Source organism: Fukomys damarensis, unplaced genomic scaffold (genome assembly GCF_012274545.1).
Source record: "Fukomys damarensis isolate Sample0158 unplaced genomic scaffold, DMR_v1.0_HiC HiC_scaffold_21, whole genome shotgun sequence".
In the NCBI taxonomy this organism is placed as follows: domain Eukaryota; kingdom Metazoa; phylum Chordata; class Mammalia; order Rodentia; family Bathyergidae; genus Fukomys; species Fukomys damarensis.
Window position 1 is genome coordinate 7,240,465 of NW_022900933.1, and position 25,194 is coordinate 7,265,658.

The 25,194-nt window shown below is 40.7% G+C and overlaps 1 protein-coding gene and 1 pseudogene across 1 annotated transcript in view; one reads left to right on the forward strand and one right to left on the reverse strand.

Annotated features, from left to right (window-relative positions):
* Ppp2r5e (protein phosphatase 2 regulatory subunit B'epsilon) overlaps nucleotides 1-25,194 on the reverse strand; it is a 149,876-nt gene that overhangs the window by 51,064 nt on the left and 73,618 nt on the right. The window contains exon 2 of the mRNA XM_010638755.3: nucleotides 19,112-19,308. Within this exon, the coding sequence (XP_010637057.1) occupies nucleotides 19,112-19,308 (197 nt within the window). The remainder of the gene's footprint in view (nucleotides 1-19,111; nucleotides 19,309-25,194) is intronic.
* LOC117287147 lies at nucleotides 20,596-24,863 on the forward strand (annotated as a pseudogene).

Sequence of the window (25,194 nt, forward strand, 5' to 3'; positions counted from 1 at the left end):
AGCATGCAGGAGGGCTCTAATAGCCTCAGTCCTCAGGCACCAAGTACCCAGATCACCACAGCACACTTTCTCTGGAGTCGCTCTCACATGTCCCTTAATTTTTATCACCCCCAACTGGATTTTGAGCCCTTCAAGGGCTCCTTATATTCCTTCACCTCTCAATGCCTGGTAACCTGCTACACAATAACTGGGGTTGTCAAATAAAATGTAACAGACCAGTTAAATCTGTTTCAGACAGTAACAATTTTAAAGTGTAATATCTAGGACAATCTTATACTAGTAAAAGTACTTGTTACCCCAAATTCAAATGTAGGTAGTTGCCCCGTATTTTGCTAAGTCTGATAACCCTAAAATTACACGAATATGAATTAAAAATCTCTAGGGAATGGAAGACACTGGTGGAGGCAAGGCCCAGGAATCAGTAATGGCTATTAGATCTGAGGGTCTGGTTCTTAGTTACTTTTCCATACTTTTGACTCATGGCTACTTATGAACGATGGTGCAAAATATTAATTTCCGTCTTGGCCAAATGTGAAAGAGGATTCTGCAAAGTTCCCAAGGTATGGCTTGATAAGCAAAAGAAGAAGAAGTGTTTAAGTATATTTTTATCAGTTTTTTTATTAAATAATGTTACTTTTGACCTATAACAGCAAAACACTACTGTTAGTTATGTTTAAACAATTACTCAAACTAATGCAGAAAAAAATAACCCACTACTACATCCAATCCCATTACCTTCATAGAAACTATCAATTTTACATCAGGGTTTTCGCTCACATTGTTATTACTGCTGTTATTTATGAAAAATAACTGGCAAAGGACTAGCACATTATAAAAAAAGTGTGGCTAGCACCTTGTAGCTTCTCACTAAGTATCTGCCAAGACCAAAACCAAACAAAGGGGAAAGGACAATACAGTGAGAGTTACTGAAAAGAATTAAAGAATAGTTCATTAATAGTTAAGGTTCTGAGAAGCCAGGCACATTGTGTGACCCAGGACTCCTGGTACTGCAGTATAACAAGTCAATATAAATCACCTTGTTACTCTTTGCAATATTATTTTCTAGGTGACCAGGTTTCATCCTTCTTGGATAAAAAGAGATAAATTAGCTGACCTTAAGAACATTTCCCCCCTTTATCCATGAAGTTATAATTTCAAACAATTATGTAACACTCAAGCATAGAACTATAAAAGCAAAATTAATGGCATCAGACCTATATAATGAATTTTCTTCAGATTGTACCTCATAGTAACATTTTCTATAAAAACAAGTATTATATGAATGGTGACAGGGAATATTCAAGCAGATTAAAAGGTGCCATTACAGCTCCAGCAATTATTACAGTACTCTGAGATTTTTCATTCAACTTACTCAACAATCATTGTCTATTCAAAACTCATCAAAATGATTTAATCAGATATTTACAACCAGAAGGGAGACCCAATAAACACATGGCTAAAGCTAAGTCAACACACACTCTTTTCACTGTTTGTATTAACACTAATGATGAATCGAAGCAGGAATGGTAAAACTAGATCTGGAGAGAAAATAGGCAAATCAGTAGTAGTTCATCAACGCTTATCATGAATGTCATTTTTAAAAACAATTACATCTGAAACAAAAAATACAAGGCCTAAATCTCTAAATCAGATATTTGAACACATAACACTATTTTCAAACATAATACTAGAATTTCGATTATAAATTAAACTCTAAGAACTAAAAATTCTAACAAAATTTGCTAAAAGTAAAAAATACAATGTCAAGTTACGTTTGGTAACACTAAATTTAAGAACTGTTAATAGCCCCAATGATTTAAAATACAAAAACAAAAAACTTCAAACTTGGCCCTCAGTCCCTTTAAATCAACTGTAAGTAATTACTAAGAAATAAAAATAGAAAAAATCCTCAGGCACTTTTAAATATGTTCAAGGGACACAAGACTTAGAGGAAGTTAGCTCCCTCTTATATCAATGCTTTAATTAGGAAATACAAGGCACAGTTTTTAAGTTTTCAAGCGACACTTAATTTAACTCACTGGTAACTTGTTCAGTTAATAATATATTTCTAAAGCCAAACTGTGTCTTAATTATCCTGATAAGTCTACTGTAGTTTCTTCAGACTTAAAAGTGTCTTTTTAAATCCTATCTTCAGGGATTGAGCTCAGTAGTTCTGCTGCCTACCTCACAAACTCAAGGTTCTGAGTTCGATACCTGGTACAAAAAAAGGAAGGAAGGAAGGAAGGAAGGAAGGATAAATCCTATCTTCTATACAAAAGAACACAACAATCTAAGAGTTATCTGAACTTGTGAAATTATTAACATCCTTTATTCTAGCATGACATGTTCTCAGCATCTAAGGGGAAGAAATTTAATTAAATAGATTTGATAATTTCCTAGATTATGGGCAGTCAATTGCAGGTTTAACTTTCTTCTCAGATTGGACATTGTAACTGTTACTGGTATATACTATAATTACAACTATGGGACGAGAATATCCAGATGTTATTATTCCAAACAAGTCCGCTTGATTTAAACACAATCCCGTGAGCTGAAACAACTCCCACCACGCTCTGGTCTACGATCAGGGCAGCACACAGAGGACACCCGAACCCGAGCAACGTGGTACACAGGTGTGGAAGACTCTACAAGGTGGCCCACGTCGTTAGCACAACGCCACATCTGTGGGCAACGCTCCGCGGCTTTCAGAGAACATCCACTAAACCAAAGACAGCACACGGTTTACCTCCGACTAAGAAATGTGCACCTAAGACACTGGCGGGCTTTACTTCACGATATTAGGAAATGCACAAAAGGACTTACAGCGACACTTCCAAAGTGAATTATCACAACCTTACTGACACACATTCACTGTCAAATTCCAAATCTAGATGAACAGGCTTTCTAGAGCACAGCAACTGTTTCATTACAACAGACTTCTCAAAGGAAGCAGAAGGAAGGGACACCTGATGAAAAAGCAGCTCAACATGCAAAAGGCTAACAAAATAAAAAAGCTCTTTTTTTATTCATAATTGCATACAAAAAAGCTTTTAAATACTTAAGATTGCCCAATTTGTAAATATATATTAAGTATTCAAATTATTAAAAGAATAGAAATCTTGAGTGGGCACTGTTTTATTAACTCACAAAGACACATTCATTTTTACTTGTAGTTCCTTTATCAAGCTGTTCGTTGGGGGGGGTTCCCCTCTATAGTGTATTTACACTGTAAAGATTTAAACACAGACCAAAAAAAAGATATGTTTTGTTTTTGGTATGAGATCAAAAACAGGGCCTTCACAATAAGCTACAATACAAGCGCGGCCCTTTTTTATTTTGAGACAGGTTCTCTCTAACTTGCTCTGGCTGGGCTCAAACTTGGTGGTCCTCCTGCCTCAGCCTCCCAGAGTGCTGTAATTATAGTCCTGGACCACCGTGAGTTGATAAAAATCTTTTTTTTACTGTTATTGCTATTGCTGCTGCTTCTACTGTTAATAGCAAGCGTTCTTTGGTAACTGCGATGAGTTGACACAACCGGCTTGAGCTTACATTGATCATTTCTGCAAACTATTTGGACGCTTTAGACACTGAGCTTCAGGACGAGGGTACTGCCAACTGTGGAAGAAAAGGAATCTGTCTAAGAAATCAAGAACACAGAATTAACAGAATTTGTATACAGATCAAATGTACAGGGGTTGGGGATTTAGCTCAGTGGTTCTGGCACCTGCCTCACAAGGGCAAGGACCCAAGCTCAATCCCCAGTACCCCCCCAAAAAAAGTACATACAAGGGTGTGTGGGCTTGGGGAGTATGCCAATATTTCATTGTACCAGTTATTTGAAAAGGCAGAAACTGAGTGAAAGAAAAGGCTCTGTCTTTTGTCCCACTCTGCTCAACCTGTTGCGCATTCATCAGACAGCAGTAATTCCCCCAAGATACGGTAGGAGAAGAAAATCGATTCCAGTGGTGACAAGAAACAAAGACAAAGAAAAAGATATTGCGCTACCCCCACCGTGCAGTGATTATGCTTGCCAACAAGCATAAGAAAGCTCACAGAAGCAGTATTCATAATAGCCCCAAACTGAAAATAACTATTCATTAAACCGTGAAAAAGGTAAAATAAGTGAACTCGAGGAATTCATAAAAGGCTGGTTAATTTCACACAAGGGTAAAAAGCAGCCTTCTATCTATCTATCTATCTATCTATCTATATATATATATATATATATATAGAGAGAGAGAGAGAGAGAGAGAGAGAGAGAGAGAGAGAGAGAGAAGACTTGCCTATCTCATAACTACAGACCATCCATCCATTACTGGGGAGCTGAGTGAGGAAGACAGTTAAGGATATTCTCATTCAGAGTGGCCTGCTGCTTTCAGAAAGGTACCCACTATTCTCAGTAGTCCCTAACCTCCCCAAGCTCAGGCGCCTGCCAGTTTGGCCTCTCCAGAGTAAACCTTCAGTCTTTTGCTGGGGTTTGGGAGGAACAGTCAGTCACCTGACTGCTTGCTTTGGGGACAGGGAGGTGGGCTTAGGCATTGTAGCACCTGCACAAACTGCCAAATTTCCTCTATTTTCATCCCCACGCACCTTTCCTTTGAGGCGTGCATTTCTGAAGCTCCGTGGAGTTACAGTGGTATGACCTGGTTATTTATAGGTTTCCCTTGCTGCTGCTTCAGGTTCAGCTTTCTCTGATCAACCAGAGTAGTGACCACAGTTCCTCTGCTTGCTGGCTTCTAAACTGTTGGCTCTGAGATCTCTCCATTGTGTTTTGGGTTCTATTTCTTTTCAGTAATTTTGGTGAAACTTCAAGATGTAAAGAAAGTAAACATATACACATGTTCAATGCATTCTACCCACTCAAAACTTCCTAACTATTTCTTAGTATATTATGTCTTGCATTCTCCAGTAACTTCTGCTAACTCAAGTAATTTAATCTTCTTATCCAAATATATCAATTCCTTTTTGGTGGGAAAGAATCCAGCAGAACAAGAAAACCAAATGGTAGCTGCTCTGGTGTTAGCCAAGGCAAAAAATGGAAAGATTCACATCTGCTTCCTTCCCCAGAATCAACATCAGATAAATTAGCTGTAGCCTCGTGTGCAGCAAAGTACAGTGGTGCCCCAATTCATGAACTTAATTCTTCCCACGATTCTGACCACAAACCGAACTGGACAAGAACCACACCAAACTTATGGGGAAATTTGATTCAACTTTCTCTCATCCAATTCGGACTGCAACCAAGATCAGGGAAAGAACTAAGTTCGTGAACATAGGTGCGACTTAGAACAGAATTTGGGGATACTGGAGACAGAAGTCAAAGGAATCCCTCCAAGCCACCATTTCATCCAATGAACAAATACACAAGTGTCAAAAGAAAGGCTGGGCCAGGGATTTAGCTCAGTGGCACCACACTTGCCTTGCAAGCACAAGGTCCTGAGTTTGATCCCGGGTACCAAAAAAAAAAAAAAAAAGGTAAGCTGCTCGTCACCCAGCACTACCACCTTTCCCACTCTGGTAGCTTCCAGGCATACAGATAGCCTGGGTTCTTTTATCTTTAGTCACATTCAGAAACCCCCTGACATCTCACTGTCGTCTCAAATTTATTACCAAAACCAGTCTCACCTTACTGACCTCCACTTATCCCTCTATGAGCATCTTTCTACCGTTCCTATTTTTTCAGTGAGCTTGCTATTCTTCTAACCCTCTATAGCAGTCTTTAACTCTAGTAATCTTTAACTCTTCTAGACTTACTTTATCTGCTATAGACAATTTTTCAACAAATCATTGTATTACTTCAAAATGTCTCTTTGGTGATCATGATAGTATTATTTCTAATAGCTGAAATTAAGAAATTCTTAAATATCATAAATGGGAAAACAAGTAAACAACGGGATATTCACATACTAGATTATTAGGCAGCAATGAGAATGAGGCTTATAAAAGATAGTTAAATTTATTAGAATGTTTACTTCATAATGTTACAGTAACAGATCTAAAACTATAAATAAATATACATCTATTTATAAATATATAGAGATAGCTTAGAAAAAATGTTTTAAAAGAAAAGTGGAAAAAGCACGAGGGAGCGTTCTGAGAGATGGCCACGTTCCAGATCTCACTGCAGGGACAGTTACATGATGCATATAATTATTAAAGTCACTGAATATTCACTGCCTAAGATATGTTCTTATGTTTTTATTGCATGTTAAATATATTTAAATTTTGAGGGAAAAAATCACTTAAAAACAGACTAGGCAGGAATTATGCAAAATGTGAACAGCTACTGCATTTAGATTATGGAACTATGGGTGATTTTTTTTCTCTGACAAGCGTAGGGAAACAAACACAGAAGAAGGAGACTCCTCTATGCGTTCTCCACCTCCTCTTCCTTGCCCCCATCAGAAAGGTTTAGGACAACAGCCCTGAGCCACTGGCCGCTTAGCCACATCCCTCACCATAGCCATCTGGGTGAACTCTACCAGCCTCATCTTCGATATTTTGTTTTGGTAGGGGCTGCAAAAAGAAAAAATATAATCATCTACATTTCTCTTCCTGTTCAAAATCCTTAACAAGTTCCTGCTCAGTGTCTTCAACATTTTGACTTACTTTCTGTTCTCAGCTAGCTAAGACCCTGTAATCTAAAATCATCCCTGCCCTTTTTCTCTTACCCACAAATTCCAATCCTGTTAAGTTTCTATTTCAAGATTAAACTTTGTTCAAAATAAGAGGCATCTTTTCATCCACTTAAGTGGTGACAGTAATGCAAAAATTAATTATCTCTAGTGTAATTCCCACACACAACCATCACAGGGAAATGATATCTCACACAGAGACAACTATATTGTCTTTGCTCCAAACTTGGAAATGTAGCAGTGAATCCAAAAGTGAAGACAGTTGATATTAAATCTTAGAATCCACAAACAGAGATAGATGTAAACGCTGCACTAGTCATAGTGCTCACCCGTATAAACACAGGCCAGGCCAAAGGACCTCTGGCACTCACAGCCAGGCCCCGGCCCCGGCCTCACACACAGTGAGCCCAGTGAGCCGTACAATGCAGGGATGGGCTACATTTTGCTGTCTGCGGACGCTGGGACCTAAACCCCAGACGGTTACCCAACCCAGTGAATGATATGATTAAAAAGAGCTACAGAGGATAAACTGATAAAAACAACAACAACATGTGACTTTTTTGAGAACACACATCTGAATGATACTTTGAACACGTGATGGTTCAGAATCAGCTACTGCTGTAAGAAAAATTAAACCTCTTAAATTCTGAATTTTTTTAAAAAGCACACAAAATACATGAAGCTCTTGATGCATATTTCTGGCTACTGAGTACATGTTCCTACTTGACATCATTAAACCTAAACAAGAAACACTGCCTCAACTGTCACTATCTCTCACTTGTGCGTCTGTCTCTGACCCCCTCATTAGCCAGCCAAGGCCGGCTGCTGAGTAATTACCACGAGGCTGTTCCCCTAAGCGACAGCTCAGTAGGAACAGGTTAAAGTGTACTCAAAGTGACAAGCAGGCCTTGCTTGGGGTCAGGCAGGAGTGGGGGTGTGAGTGCCTCGTGAAGGAAAGCAAGAGAGGGCATTTGGGACAGGGACTGAGGACCAATGACACTGTTGGCTCACATTATTCTATACCTCAAATAACTCCTAATATCCTTTCCAGGTAAGGGACAACAGATTCCCAGCTTTGTTATTAAGAGCATCAAAATACAAAACTCAATTCTCCAGCAGTTTATTGTCTAGACCCAAAAATGCTAACTTTTCGGAGAAAAAACTAGGTCATGTTCCACCCTAATTCTCCTAAAGGTCTTAAATTCTGCAGGGACGCCGATTCACAGCTGCCCAATAAATGCCTCACTAGTAGTTACTTCATTTCCAAAGGGGCTAGGATGTCACATTCTCCAACATGGCTTGCTGGTCCCTTTATTAAAAGACACACTTACAACTCATCAAGTAATTGTAACAAATCCTTTTATTTTTTTAAAGACAGGGTCTCGCTGTGTGGTTTGGGCTGGGCTTGAACTCCCTATGTAGCCCAGGCTGGTCTTGAATTGCTACAATTCCAAGTGCTGGGATTACAGGTATGTGCCACCATACCCCTCGCCAGAAACATCCTTCCTTCTATGTGTCGCCCCTCACTCTTTTTTTTGGGTACCGGGGATCGAACTCTGGCCCTTGCGCTTGCAAGGCAGGCCACCGAACCGCTGAGCTAAATCCCCAGACCTCACCCCTCACTCTTGCAGCGACCCATCCTGTCTTCCTGTTTCCATAGTCTCCCTCCATTTAGTATATTAACTGTATTTTCATTCTTAAAGGTCCTTATCTTCTCCCCATTTTTCAGAGGCAACTTCCACCTCAGAAGTCAATGGACCGCGCACTTGTTTCCCCCTGCAGATCTAGTGTGGCTTTAGATATTGGTGAGCAGCCAAATATCTCCTGGAAATGACCTGCTCACTGTTTTTTTGCCAAATTCTTGCCTTCAGCATTTGAGCTTAGGAGAATTCCAAGTTGAAGACACTCATTTTCCTGCTAGTAACCCACTGCTACGGTGTAATCGGCTTCTCCCCAGATAATCAATCAACAAAGCCTGCACTGCACTCTCCTTTCCGCCTCCATAGGGAGACAACCCGCACCCAAAGCTTGAGTAAAGCACAGCACAGCACCTTGCCCTGCAGAGCCCCAAGTTGAGCTGAGCTGCAAGGTCAGGTGCTGGGGACGGTGCAGGAGAATTTTCTCACTGGAGATAACAGTGTTGGGCAGGGCACAGCTGGCACACAGTTCTGAGTATAATGAAAACTCTGAGCAACCTTTAAAGCAGCAAAACCAGAAAAACTACAGCTTATAAATGAAGTGGACAGCCACTTCCTGAATAAAAAAGCTTTCTTCTGCACATTCAAATTACAACTAAACACTTTAAAACCCCTGTCAAATTCCACAGGAGCGAATTCTTGCAGGAAAGTAGTAAATTATTAATATAGTAGGGGCATGAATATGCAAGTATATCAAGAAAAAGTTGAGTCAACTAAGGGCAGTATGTATGCAAACATCTATAAACACAATGGCACAAGCAGATTTTCAGGGCATCCTTTAAAAAAAAAGAACCAAAAAACTCAAAACTTCCCAAAGAGTAAGTTTAAAATCAACACATAGTGAGATCCTGTCTTTAAAAAAAGAATCAACAAAACAAAAAAGGTCGAAAGAAATTTGGGAAGTAATCTCAGACACAAAGATAGAGACACAGAGACAGAGAGACAGACAGAGTACACACACACACACACACACACACACACACACACACACACACACACACACAAACTTGGAGACCAGCAAGACTTCGGTATAACCAGAAAAACTTACAAATCCACACATAAAGAAGGTAGGTCCATGAGAAGTATCAGAAGTGGAATCCTGAGTAAGGATAAAAATGACAATGTAGTTTTCGTTTTTTGAAACAGGGACTCACTATGTCGCCCAGGCTGGCCTTGAACTTGCAGTCTCATACATGCTGGGATTACAGGCATGTGCCACCACACCACACCAACAATAACAACAATGGCTGCTTCATGTACTTGCATGTGTGCTAAGCATTTTTGTTTTAAGGTACCAGAGATCAAACTGAGGATCTTACGCTTGCGAGCCACTGAGCTAAACCCCCAGCCCGCATTTTCCACAATTTAATTTTCACAACAGCCTCATAAAATTACAGTAGGGTAATGAGCTTCATGAGAGAGGATCACAAAGCAACACTGCTCCTGAAGGAGCCTCGTCTTTGGAACTGTCGGGGAAGTGGCCTAAGAGAGAACCTGAACTTGGGGGAGAGAATCCCCTAAGAAAGGCTCGGGTGGAACAGAGGACCTTCTGAACACCACAGCCCTCCTCCTCACCCGTCACAGCGCATCCTCCCCGTAACGGAGGTATGCTACCACCATGCAGGTCCAAACTAATGAAAACGGGAGACAGGGCAGACTGGACAAAGGCTTTATTCAAATGAGGCCAGCTCTGAGGAGACGCAAGTGCACCTTACTGCCACACATCGCCGCCTCACTGTGTCTGGGTGTGTAAGGGCCTCACAGGAAGGAAAAAGGGAGAAGGGGAACACAGAGACAGTGGACAAGCCCTCCCAGCCCTCATCAGCAGCCTCCATTCCCTGCGGAAAGAGAACTGGACTTTGACCCCCTGGGGCTAGCATTTGAAAGAGGCGTGACACTTATGCCCTTAGCCGGAGGGAATTTGGAAAAGCCACAGCTCTGTAAAGAAAAAAAATTCTAACTTTTATTTTGCCCTGCTGGTTACAAGAATGTAGGAAAAAGCTGAGAAGCCCAGTTAGCAAATTAAAAATAACATAAACACAGAGCATAGTGGTGCACGCTTGTAATCCCAGCATTCTGCGAGGCTGAGGCAGGCAGAATATAAATTTGAGCCCAGCCTGAGCAATTTACCAAGAACTTGTTGCAAAATAGAAAATAAATTAAAAGCAGGGCAAGGGTTGTAATTCAGTGTGAACATCCTGGCTTCAATCTCCAGTACCCTAACCACACACACACACACACACACACACACACAAACGTGCACACACACAATCCAGAGTTAAGAACTCAATTTCTGGGAGTTTTAATCCCCAGAGTTTGGGCCTCACACAAGCCAAGCCAGAGCTCTATCAATTAGCATTATTGCAAAGCAGTTCGGTGTAGGCTCTCCAGCCAGACTGCCTGAGCTCTAATAGAGCTCAGTTTCCTATGTGCGTGGCTCTGGGCAAGTTTCCTAATCTCTCTCTATTTATCCTTCACTGTATCTCTACCACTACCTACCTCACAAGGCCGCTGGGAAGACCGAATTAACTAAAGCACTGTGCTGGCTTCAGATTACTGTGTGCTAACAATGAAGGCAGGCCTACAGGAGCTGATCTTCTTTTATTAGTATCCAACTCTTAGAAGAGCTTTTAAGGATTAAGACCAAGACTAAAATTCTAAACTGTGTTAACTATTATAACAACCTACCACAACTGCCATAACACAGAAAATCTGAACAATCAGACATGAATTTGGAAACCTGAATTCACTACCCTGACCTTCCCATGGTGAAAACTCCAAGCCCATAGAGCCTCCCTGGTGAAATCATTCTAGCAACTTCATTTTTCATCTGTAGTTGCTGACATAAATGCAAACACCATGCTCTTGTCCTATTATCCAGCTGAACAGTAACTAGCAGCGATGTTTATTTGCACACACGGCAAGATACAACTTTATTTCAATCAGATTTACCTCTGAAAAGTTAATCAGAAGCAACTGATTTTTCTCCCATCAAGAAATAAAACAACAACAACAACAAAAAAAAAAACACCACAGAACACAAGTCCTCGGTCAACACCAGAGTTTAGTAACCTCATACAACCTATCTCGGGGTACCCTAACACACTGAATGAATACTGTTAAGTGAGCATTAACTGCCACAGCAAGGAGGGACAGCGTAAGATGTTAAAGAAAGGACAAATGATCTGATGGTTTCTCTACCCACTTTTACAAGTGAACTCTTCTGTTCTTATTCTAAGAAAGTCTCTTGGTAATCTTCATTATCATAACCTCTGCCTAACAAGGAATTCTTAAATTTCTAATCTGATTCTCAGTCCTATCTCTTGGATTTATACTACCCTCGAAATTTCCCAGCCGCTTCAGTCTTCAGTCGTTAAATGCCTGTCTCAGGTGTCACTCAGCTCACTGCCACTGTCTGCGTTCCCAACCCAGTAAACACTCCACCCACACTCAGCCCCTTCCAATGGTTCTTTTGCTATAACTCGTTCCTACAAATCTTAACTCCCTGAGATCTGAAAAGTCACTTCTAAGGCTAGTTCTACTCAGACTATATAGTGATCAGATGCAGAAAGACAAAAAATGAAAGGCTCTTATTCTTCCCTGGCCGTTACCATTCCAGGGCTACATGTAGATAGTTGTTGGATAAAAAGAAGTCTTCTGTCCTTCAGCCAATACCCTATGTCATTCAGTTACGACAAAGTACTGCACGCCTCAGAGTATGTTCAGGCAGACTGAGATCTCAAATTACAATTCTATAATTTCCCACAAAACTGTATTATTCTATTAAAAGGCTGGCTGTGATTTCCAGTTAAGTCAAAGATGTGTAAACGATAAAGCACTTAGATAACCAAGTGACAGGATGTAATCTGAGTGGGAAAAAATAAACCCAAAAATCAACAAAAGGGATACAGGGAAAGATCTCAATAGGAAAAAGAAAAAAAAAAAGTCAACCCATATTATATTAAAACTACATTAGATTTGGGAATTTACATATTCCATAATCTGAGGGATATATGCAAGATGCAACCCCAGACTGAGAATGAGGCACACTTTAAAACCAAGCCAAGTCATAAGGAAAAAACATGAAAATACTAAGAGCATTGACATGTCTCACGGCTGTACACTTATTGCAGGAGAGAAAAGATAAGACTTCCTCTGCTGAAACAACACACCCAAGGGTGGAACCGTTCATCCCAAGTCAGCACCCGAGCTTCCTCCTTTCAGCCCTCAGCTCCCACCCATTCCACTGCACTGAAGCACCGTGACTGACAGCATCCGGGTGGCACCACTGCTCCTCCGCTGCCTTGCTTTTCTCCTTGCTGACGACGGCCATCTCCACTTACATTTGTCCACAAGCAGGTCTCCTACTGGAACCTCAGTGTTGCCACCCCAACAACACCTCCTCAGCTTCCGTCCAAAACCCACTTCCCAGACACTGAACCTTTGTCAAGAACCACCTCCATGGCCACCCCACCGTCCCAGCTGTCCCAGACGCCCTCCTTTCTCGGTCCAAACATCCACAGGAGGGAAAAGTGGCTTCCACTTTACCTCCTAAGTAAAACATCCTCCTTTCCTCTCTGTCATTACACTTCTGCATTCGCACTTGGTTTCTGCCCTCCACGTCTTGAGCAACACAACATCCCCTACATGAGTACCCCCCGCATCTATCTGCCCTGCTGTCTTTAAAACAGAAATCCGACCACATCGCTCTCTTGCTTAAAGCCTTTCTTTCAGTGCTCCTCCACCATCTGTGAGGTCTTTCAGAAATGGACCCACGCAGACATTTTCAACTATCGCCATTCATGACTGCACAGCCATACTCACTCTGCTGCAACAGCACAGAACTACTATTCCCCATGGATCTGTCCTTCGGCTGAGGAACTCCCTTCTACCGCGCCACTCACTTTTCAGCCACCTGGAAAGCACACGTTCCTGTTTTAATACCCCAAAGAGGCTTCACTCACTCTGCCTCCGTCACCTACCCACCCCCAGTGAGCCACCCCGTCTCTCCCCACTCCTTGTGTGCCTTTCCATCAGTTCGCACATGACACCGTCTCATTAGCTGTCCAAGTGAGTGTTCTCTGTGCCAGAGTCTGAGCTTGCTGGCAGGGGAAGGCCACCTTTTGCAGTCCTCAAAAGGTAACTATGTCATTTAATAGACATTATTTGGAATTAACAAAAGCAACGTCTTCATCAAGAATTCATCTCACATTTGGGATTATCCCCAAAAGAAATATTTTTTGAAAAAGGTGTGTAAACATAAAGAAGGGAAAATACAGACTTCAAATTCTGGTAAGTAAACATTTACACAAGACTATTTGAAGACTCAGAAATTCTTTCAAGGTAACAAAAATTAAAGACAATGCTAGTATAATGTGGTAAAAACATGTGCCTCCAGGACAAAGGCTGGACACTGGAGAGGGCACAAAGCAGAACAGAGCAAAGCCTAACGAAACTACGAGTCCTCATTCTGACTTTTTCATCAGCTACGGCCCCGTGACAAATATACTAAACAAATCACTCACCTCAGCAACTACTTTGGACAGTGACTTCAGAACTAAGGCAGAATCTTCTCTTAATTTCTTAGACCACACTGACCAAAAAGTTGAGTTTTCTGAGTCGGAAGTCACCACCTCCCACCATTTATGATGGGAAATACTGAGGCTTAGAGAGGATACCACTTACCCAAGGTCACCACTAGTTAAATGAAAGATGCAGAATGAGGATGGCGCCTTCCACTCCCCTCCACATTCCTCTGCAGATAAGCTTCTTGGTGTTTTGTTGTAAAGAATTTGGTTTATATACAAAAGAGCTGCTTTTCTTCTTGAGCAGCTAGCAATCTGTAGGAGGTATCCAGGTTAAAAATGGCTTCCCCAGCAGGGTGTGAGGTACATACACCTGTAATCTTGGCTACGTGGAAGGCTGAGGCCAGAGGATCATCACAAGTTCAAAGCCAGCCTGAACATTTTAACAAGACCCTGTCTCCAAATGAAAATGAGAAGAGCTGGGGACACAGCCCAGTGGTAAAGCACTTGCCTATTCTACGAGGACCTGGGTTCAAGCCCCAGTATTGCCAGGAAAAAAACAAAAAACAAAAAAGCTTCCCAATTTAGAGATGAAATGTTTTCATCTATGCATGAGTGCCCTTGGGCTGGATCAGCTTTTAGTATTAGTGCGGACACCATACAATAGTATATTAATTAGATCATTAGTCATCTTGATCTGTGAAACCCAGTATCACTTCATTAGTATTTCTTCAAAAAACACTACCATTTCTCCACTAAACATACAGAAGCAATTTCATTTTACAGTAAGAAGAAAAAAGAACAGATGGAAACAGCAGGAAGGATCATCTCGGAGTTAAAGAATTCAAGGACCACTGAGGGAATGAAACACAGCTCTTCTAGCTGAGTAACACCTTCCCGCCAGCTTGCACCAGCGGTGATACATGCAGGACCGTCCCATAAGGTGGCTCGTACCACTCACTGGTGGTACAAACAGATCTAATTACTTTTTTGGCCTTTTACTAATAAAATTTAAAAAGGGTCAAAAAATTGACAAAATCTAGTTAGTTGCTTGAATATGAATAATTATTTCCCAAATATAAATATTAATACTGTTCCTACTAATTAAAATAATTACAATAATCAAATTTATTTGTTTCATTAAATTAAAGGAAATATATTTCAATTTGCTACTTTCTTTAAAATATTTTACACACAGAGGTGGCTGATTTGTACAGAGGACACAAAGCACCGTGACACATTCGGCTTTTCCTGCAGCCCCAGCAGCATCCATGTTTTCAGAGCCGTGCGTGTGCCTACCATACACAGGACAACTGAATTCAGATCAAAGCCAGCGGGCAGTGAGGCAGACAAATTATGCCCCCACTGTGAATGTGTTAAACATTTTGAGTTCATCAACAAGAACTGTGGAATTCCACCAATGACTATCTAACAACTAAACACAACAATATTACTTATCGAATCAATGTGTCCTCATGTTAAACCTAAGAGGTTTAACATGTAACTGCCGACCTTCACAAAACCCTAAAACCACACATCACTCGGGCGAGGAAAAGTAAGCAGTATCAATATCCATATTGATATCCATATACAAGGGGCTTAGTAAAGGCACCAAGAAGACCTGGGTCTATGTCTTCCTACAGAACTCAGAGTCCATTGCTATTACTACTCTGTGTGTGTGTGTGCGAGGTGGAGAGAACCCTGATGAGCAAAGTCATTCTATTCAGGACTGGGGATTTAGCGCAGCAGCACCATACCTGCCCTGCAAGCTCAAGGTCCTGAGTTCCACCCGCTGTAAGTACAAAAATATACACCTGTTCAGGTGTGGAGCAATCAAGGTGGCAGAGACTGTGGCCACACCTGTCCCAATCCTGTGGACTGCTTGGCACCACACAAATACTGAGAGCCCCAAAGACACAACAACTTGCTCATAGTGATAAATACAGATAAACACAGCAGCCCCTGAATCCGGGTCAGTGTGAACCCAGGTTATAATCCTTCAGGCATACCCTTTCTCTTTCCACTCAAAGTGAATAACTCCTTTTCTTATATGTCCCAGATTATCTAAGTGCCATGCCATATAAAATTAGTAGCTAACACTTTTACAAACCACCAAATATGAAAAATAAATATACCTCTAAGAACTCTAAACTACCACCTAAGAAGTTAACTCTTCTAATGCAGACCAACGCGCATGCTACAGATCCAAGACCCCCTACGGTAGAGCTTAACTGTATTTTAAACCTGTTGTTGTGGTGGTGGTTGTTGTGGTTGTTGTTGTTGGATGGGGAAAGGGGAAGGAATTAAAGAGATGAAAACATGGTCTCCCTTGGGAGACTAAAGCAGGTTTAGAACCAAGCTGGGTCATAAGAAAGATTTGTGGGGGTGATGGTAAATGCTAGATTTAAAAACTGGATATAATCCAATGATATCCAATATCTTGATCATATAAAATACTTAATTTTAAAAGGGAATTTATTCAACAAATATCAACTAAGTCTAGGCTATAAGTCATTAGAGAAGCCACAGAGTACTTATCATCTAATTACCACATTCTGGTAAATGTGTGAAAGGATAAAAAGCAGTGAACAATTTCCAAAAGGATTAGTTGTCAAAAGCAGAGGGCATGAAGGACGGAATAAGCATTGGGCTTTCTCAGTTAACAGTGGCAATACTTTAAACCAGTCCTTGAAGGGAAACGAGACAGGGACCAGGGATACATGAAGGTCCAGAAACCAGGAAAAAAGAAAAGGTACTAACTAATAAGTCAGCACCACGTACAGTACTGGCAAGGGTGTGGAACAACAGGAGTTCTCACCAGTGGGAAAGTAAAATGCTACAGCCACTCTGGAAGACAGTTTGGCAGCTTATTACAAAGCTAAACACACTTTATATTATAAGATCCAGCAAGCAGTGGGGTGGGGGAATCCAACAATTATATTCCTTGGTATTTATGCAAGACAGTTGAAAACATACCCACACAAGAACCTGCACATGGATGTTATAGGAGCTTTATTCTCAACTGCCAAAACTAAGAAGCACCGTGAATGGGTAAACTGTGGCACATCTACACAACAGAATATTACTGAAATGAGTTAGTAATCAACCCATGAAAGATACGAAGGAAACTGAAAAGTAAACAAAGCCAATCTGAGAAGCCTACATACGTTATTTGTATTCCTACTACATGGCAATCTGGGCAAAGCAGAACTATGGTGGCAATCGAAAGATCACTTCTTGCCAGGGAGTTGGGTTTGAGAGCTGGTAATGGAGGAAAGCAGGAAGACAATTTTTAGGGCAACGAAAATACTTAATGATATTCTAATCGTGAATACAAGCCACTGTGCATTTGTGCACATTCAAAGAATGTACACCACCAAGTGTAAACTCTACCGTGAACCTTGGACCGCAAGTGACTACGGTGTGCCCAGGTAACCATTTCAATACCTGTAGCACATGTACACTCTGGTGGCTGGTACTCACTGCTACTGCGGGAGACAGGGGTATCTGAGAAATCTCTGTACCTTCTCAGTTTTGCTGTGAACATATAGCTGCTCTATAAAATAAAGTCCTTAAAAATAAATAAATACACAGATATTCTTACAAAGTGCAAAATCGTGTTTACAAGGCTGTTCATAGGGTACAGCTTAAATCCGGCACATTAACACAATGCAATAGTATGTAGCTGTAAAAAGAACATAGGTACTAATACATATTAAATATTGTTAAGTGAAAAAACATGAAGAGTGAAAAAAGCAAGGTACAAAAAGCGTACACAGAATACCAGCACTGTTGTTACAAAACACCGTTTTTACAAATACACTTGTAAATGCTCATATATGCATGAATCATCCACAGATAGAGACAAGTTATAATGACTGAAGACAAAAGTAAGCTAAAACCAAGGTGCTGTACTCTGCAGGAAACAGGGGGACTAAGGAAGACCTGAGTAACAGGATAAGAAAGCATGCAAACTCAAGGGCAACATTTCCCAACAGCAGAGACCAGGTCACTTCCATGGGCCCTGTCGTGTGTACTGCGAGGTTTTTAGTAGCGTCCCTGGCCTCTACACAATGGAAGCACCCTCCTCCTATACCTGGCGGTGACTACCAAAGAAACTGTTTCTGCACACTGCCATATGTTCACTGAGAAGCAAAATCGCTCCTGGTTGAGCACTGCTCAAGAGCCACAACGATAATGGCTATAGAATATTCTAGCACTACACTTCTGTAAATTAGTTATTGCAATATACCTCATGTGTACATCTGTGGGAACTGTTTCTCAAGCTGAGGTAATTCAAGTGCCTTCCCAAATCTGAATTATCATTTTTAACCATATCTGTTCAATAGCAAATGTCTCCTCTTTGCATTTGTTGAACACAAATGGTAAGAGGTACATAGAAAAACTACGTGGATGTTCAAACAAATCTAAGAATGCCAGTTCTCCCACTGGGCTTCTCCATGATGCACCAGCCCTTTGGACCTCTGTGGCTTAATTTCACCTGTCAGTGGACCAGTCTCCCCCCTCCTCCCACCAGGCCTAAGAGACATGTGCTTTCTAGATCCAAGATCTTCTAAGGGTCCAGGAAGGCAATCCTCTCACAGAAACCTAACAATCATATTTTGGCTCAACTTCTAAATATCTAACATAATTATGGTCTCATGAAAAAACAATTACTCATACCACACCAGTATTTTCTCCTGGAATTCCTAATGAGTACAAAAAGTATACAATTGTGTTCTAAAGTCATGAAAGCAATCACTCATGATTTCAAGATCATGAAAAAAGCATTAGTTAAAAAGCCAAGAGAGGCCTTCAGTACATTCTACAAATCACAATTTTACCAAGTGTAAACCCATTTCTAGTATACCACAATGAACAGGGAGGAAAAAAAAAGATGATGACATCTGACAAGGTGGAACACTTTTCAAACACACATCTAAAACTTTTGTTGATTTCTCTTGTGTCTTTTCTTTTTCCAGGCCAGAAATCCAACAATACCCTGGCAATCTTGGCTTTGTACTTTGAAGTCATTGATTCCGTCAATGCTGTTATAGCTGAAAAGTTCTGGATTTCATCCTCCTGAAATCATGCTCTTCAAACTCTAGTGGCGACTACTTTTGCTTAGCTCTCAGAGGTTGGCTCTCGTGTGTGGAAGTCACCTCCCTCCAGTGACCTCGCTCTGCAATAAATAAACCTGTGAGTTGCTAAGGAAGATGCTTAAAAGTGTCAGCGGCGAAAACAAGGAACTCACCATTCTAACTACTTCAGGGTAAGTCTGCTCTGTCAAACAGCCTCTGCTTATTGTAATGTAGTCCACCAGTTCACTAAGAGTGGAGCGCTTGTATTCTTTCATTTTAAGATCAGATAGGGTGTCCATGAAGTCAAAAATGACACAGCACTGCTGCAGTTTCTTTAGGAACAGTTCAGGCTGCTCTGAGGTTGGAACGTCTAAGAAAAAAAAAGGAAATGGTGTGAGTCCGTCATCAATGTCTAGGTAACAGGAATTTGCTGTGAAAGTTACTTCAAAGGCAAGCGCAAAAGAATAAGAATTCACATGACAATAGTGCTCTTTTAAACAGTTACACATGGGTGGGAGGGAACAGCACATTCACCTCTTCAGAGACCCTGTCTCTGGAAACTGCAATGTACACATCAGCTAGTCTGCAACTGAAGAATGGTTGATACCCCAAGAGCCATTGGAGGCCCAAAGCAAATTTTAACCCCTAGCACCCCAATGTCCAAACCCTTACATCTAAAAAGGCTGAAAAGGGCCAAACTTTCCCTTATAAGTTGAAGCTAGAAGTTTTCACTCTTGGTTTTTATTAGCTTTAGTAAAAAAAAATTTCAAAGCACAAATGTCAGTCTATTCATTTTAATTTCATGCTGAAATCCTTGGTATTTAAAACAACTATTGTGTGCATTTATATCTTTTATTTTGTTTTGGGTTGATCTCTACAAAATTTTCAAAGAAAATTGAAAACCAACAAAATAAAACAACAGCAATTCTCAAAAAGAATGCACCCACAGCAGGAAAACGAGAGCCACTTCATTCCACTTAAGATCTACCCTCACTTTTGACCCATCTTCTTCCCTTGCACCACTAACATTTTTTATTAATATGTTCTCAGAAGAGACATCTGTTCTTTTTCAAAGAAAGAACAGGTCAGACATTTGACTCAATTAAAAAAACTTATACAGAAATTTTAGGCTAGTTAAAGTTCTCTAGCTAGCAATGAATCTGACCTACAGTTGGACTAGAAATACAAGACTTAAGAAACAGCCCACTCCAATTCTATCTTCCTTTCACTATTTTATCCCCCTAAGCTGAAGCTTTTCTGGAGGGGCAATGAAAAATTATGGCCACAGTAGACGCTGCTGCCTTCATTCAAGGTAATTAACTCATTAGTCGTCAGAACACCCTTACAAGTAAGCAGGCGGCATTACCATTCTGTTTTTCTATAAGAAAGTTCTAGACAATCACTGAGACCACACAATGAATGAGTTACAGAGGTGTGTACGGTGCGGGGGTGTCTAAGGTTTGTCTCACGCTCCCACATTCCCTCTGTACTACTCCAGAAGGTAACGATGGATGACAGACTCTTGCAGTCATCCTCCCTCATAGGTCTCCAGTGAAGGCCTTACCCCAGCCTCACAAGTGCAGCAGCACACAGTACCCACCTCAGCAGGAGCTCCCCTCACAGGGCGCGGGGCCAGCCTTGTACACCCAGAACCCACATGACTCAGCTGCACAATTCCTTTCTCCTTCTCACACTCCATGACCCAAGTGCCAGCCTAGCTACCCAGGACCTCACAGATCCTTTCCCCCGACGCTGCCAGGGAATACCTAACAGCATCGGTAGGACATCGGAAAACAGGATCTCTTCACCCTGCAGTAGGGACCAAGAAGTAGTCAACACTTCTGAAGGTATGTAGCATCAATGCTACTCTCAGCAAAAACAAGTTGCAAATTTAGAAGCTGTTAACCAATGAGATTCCTCTTCCTGCCATATCACCCTGCTAGGTCTCAGATGGCCTAATATGTCTTACAGTGAAATACTTTGGCTCTAAGTGGAGGCATTTATCTCTTATTCTGGGCTCCTATATCTATTTAGAATATAATTATTTCCTAATATTTTAGTAATATGAAGTCCTGATGTACAAACTTAAAAAGTGGAACAGTTTTTAAAGAGACAACTTTTATGAATGTAAAAGGTAGAGAAGCCAGTTTGCTTGAAAAAAATCAAATTAACAAAATAAACAATTCCTTAGTTCCTTAAACTCTCTCACAACTAATATCCCCTAAAATTATGCTTTGTTTTCTAACACCTTGTTTTGTTTGTTCTGTTTGTTCTGTACCAGGGATAGAACTCAGGTCCTTACACTTGCCTGTGCAGCAGGCGGGGAACCACTGAGCTAAATCCCCCACCCTCTCGCACCTTATTTTTGAAAACATAGCTATAAAAAAATTATTTCAGGCCAGGGATGCAGGTCAGCAGCACAGCACCTGCCTGACAAACACGAAGTCCTGAATTCGATCCGCCATACAAAAAAAATTTATATTCAAGGATATTACAACCCAAGAAAAATATCAAAATAAAGATGAGCACACATTAGCAAAGAAGCAAAATCAAACTGAAAATTTCCTCAAGTTCATCGGAAGTGCAAAGCAGGAAAGTCTGCTCAAAGGGTGTGGAACTCCCCTCACCTTTACCCACTCTTTCAGCAAAGGGGAGGGGAGGGAAAGAGAGAGCGTGAACAACGTGGAGGCCAGCAAGACGGCACACGTCTGTAATCCCAACACTCCCCAGCACTCGGGAGGCTGAGGCTGGAGGACCCCTGCGAGTTCAAGGCAAGCCTGATCTAAACAGCAAGACCCTGTCTCAAAAATAAACAAATGAAACCTTCAAAAAAGAATATTTTTACTTATTGCCATATTATAAGGTAAAGTTAACAAAGATTTTCAGCAAGTAAGTTACCTTAAATTAAAGGTCTCCAATCCCCACCCCAAAAATTACAGTGAAATACATTATCTCAGCCCCTTCAGTTATAAAAGGACTTTCTCCCCAGAAAGACTACTTCTACACTAACTTGATTTGTTTGGGGATTAACATCAATGTGAATCATTTTAGAATGACATAAACCTGCAGCTATTTTAACACTATGACATTAAGCTAAAAACAAATTGGTCTGCACATTAACTTCAATTAAATCCACTGTCGCACAATTTAGAGTTGACACCACTCAAACACACCATTAAGCAACTTTTTAAGATTCAAAATACAAAAAAGAGTAAAAGTCCAACACTGTAATGCCAGCTCAGAAATGCTATTTCTAAACTTCACCTGAGAGTTTTAAATATGAAATCTTCAGTTCCTGAAAGTAACAAAGGACTGAGTGTAGTGGAACTGCACCTCTAATCTCAAAGTAATGAAGTTACATTTATTTATCATCAAAATCTGGGCAATAACATACACTTGCATCATGTAATACAGCACCCTAATTACGGAGCTATCCCATGTTTCATAAAGGGATATTAACATAAATTAAATACAAATGCAAGCTCACACATGTAACAGTTGAGGAAATACAAAATTCAAATTTTCAATATGAAACTCAAAGTAATGAAATCCACTTTAAAACCTTATTTCCTACTGTGTGTCAATATTAACAATACTGTTCAACCATAAAACTTACACTACTTACACGTGTATACAGGTATGTACATATGTGTCTGGCTCCAAAATCAAAACTTAAAGAACAGTAATACAAACATGCAAAAAGAAGAGAGAAATGTGGCTAGAAAGCTTAACACTTTCCCAATGCAAAGTATCAGAAAGCACTGAGTGAGATGTGATCCCAGCTTCAGCCAGGACATTCATGGCACAAGTCCCTCTGCTCCTGCCTGGCCGCAGAGCATCTCTCTGAGGACTGGAGACACACTGGCATCTAAAGATATGCCTGCCGATGATGCACTTCTAAGAACAGTCTTCTCCAAATCTCGCAAGTAATTCAGGATTCTATCCAGCGTTGAACTCCTGGGCTTACCTAAACATACCACTGGCTAGGACAAACATTTTCTCTTCAGTTGTACTGAAAACAATTTTCCTTTTCAGAAAACATATTACTGTTTATGACCATATACTCCATTTATGAAGCCAAAACAAATAAGAGAAATATTAGTCGGTCTCTTAAATATAATAAGATTAAAGCTACACTGGTTAAGCAATTCCACTATCTCAAAAGTCTGTCCACTGTAATTCTGCAAATATCACAGAAGCATTTAAGGTTAACCATTTAGTATGATGTTGGCTGTTGGCTTTTCATAGATAGCCTTTACCAAGTTGAGATAAAGACCATCTATTCCAATTTTCTGGAGGGTTTTTATCATGAATGGGTGTTGAACTTTGTCAAATGCTTTTTGAGAGGATCATATGGGTTTTTACCTTGATTCTGTTATACAGTGTATTACATTTATTGATTTACATATGTTGAACCACATCCTTGCATCCCTGGGATAAATCCAACTTGGTCAGGGTATATGATCTTCTTGCTGACCCTCTGTATTCTTTTTTGTTTTTGTTTTGTTTTTTGGTTGTTGAGACAGGGTCTCACTATGTAGTTGAGACTGACCTGAACTCACTATGTAGCTCAGGATGGTATCGAACTCACAGCGATCCTCCTGTCTCAGCCTCCCAAGTGCTGGGATTACAGGCGTGTGCCACCACGCCCGGATGACCCTCTGTATTCTGTTTGCCAGTATCTTATTGAGGATTTTTGCATCTGTGTCCATTAGGGAGACTGGAGTGTAGTTCTCTTTTTTGGTTGGGTCTTTCCCTGGTTTTAGAATCAAAGTAATACTTGCTTCCAGGAATGAATTTGGAAGTATTGCTTCCCTTTCAATTTCACTAAAAAGTTTAAAAGTGGTGGTAATAGTTCTTCTCTAAATGTTATCAGGACCTGGGCTTTTCTTTGTTGGTAAATTTTTAATTACGTTTTTCAATTCACTGATTGTAATTGGGGTGTTTAAAATTTTTATATCTTCTTCAGTAGGCTTGCCTATCATGCCTACTACCTACAGGTCTCAAGCAGCTCTATTCCTTCTTCCTCTTTCCTATCTTTACAACCTTCTGATAACAAAACAAGTAACATTTTATGATAAGTAGAGTAATGGTCAGCCCACAAGCCAGTAGGAACCCAATCATGTCCAGTGAGTGATATTGGTACTGGGTAAAAAAGGGTTGGGGATTTAGCTCAGTGGCACCATGCCTGCCTTGCAAGTGCAAGGTCCTGAGTTCGGGCCCTGGTACCCAAAAAAAAAAAAAAAGTTTATAAAAAGTAATGCAGCTCTCTTTGTACCCTGCTGCCTTGTCTACCACCATGTTGTTTCTCCTCTGTGATGCTTGTTTGCCGTTCTAGCCTTGCAGCCAGCTGATTATGGACTGAAACCTCTATGAACTGTTATTCAGAGATTCAATGGCAAGAAACCTAATGCCCTAGCACACAATATTCAACTGTATGGTGGATCCCCTGAAATGATCTTGGTCATCCTAAAGCCAAAGTTTTTGTAACTCGTGGAGGAGCCAAGAGCATCTACGCTGCCATCACCCATGGCGTCCTATGGTGGGCATTCTTTGTTTGGAAAACAGCATAACATAGTTTACACGAAAGCCAAAGGAGTAGCTGTTGTGATGGATTTCATAGCAATGTCAACAACACATTTGGTCAATGCACTGAAAAGTCATTAACAACTCTTCCTATAAAGAGAAAGTCATGAGGTTATCAACCATTCACCATGATCAGCCTATGAAACTGCTGGACCTTTGTCTGTCATACGCCACAAAGAGGCCAAGCACCAGCGGCCACTTGTCCAAAACCTCACCTGGTACCAATACCACTCACTGGATGTAACTGGGTTCTTACTGACTTGTGCACTGACCGTTCCTCTACTTATCATAAAACGCTAATGTCTTGAATATTCCTATTTTTATTATAGTGTATGGTAAAAGGAGTGTTGAGGAGGGAGAGGGAAAGGGCAAAAGGGCGAGAGCAAGAGAGCAAGAGGCTATGTCTGTAACACAGATTAGCAAAGAGAGATGGGGCCCTGCCAATTCAGACTGACACCACTGGATAATCTGGGTAGACTTCTGGCTTCTCACACGAAGACAGTACTCTCATATGTGTTACTTTGTCTTATGAGGATTTCTTGGCACACTAATACCTGGGATACTGAGGATAGCAAACCAAGAAATATTACCTTTGTGTTAATGCTCACTCTATAACACATAAAAATAAACTGAGAATGGTATAAAGAGCAAAAAAAAAAAAAAAAAAAAA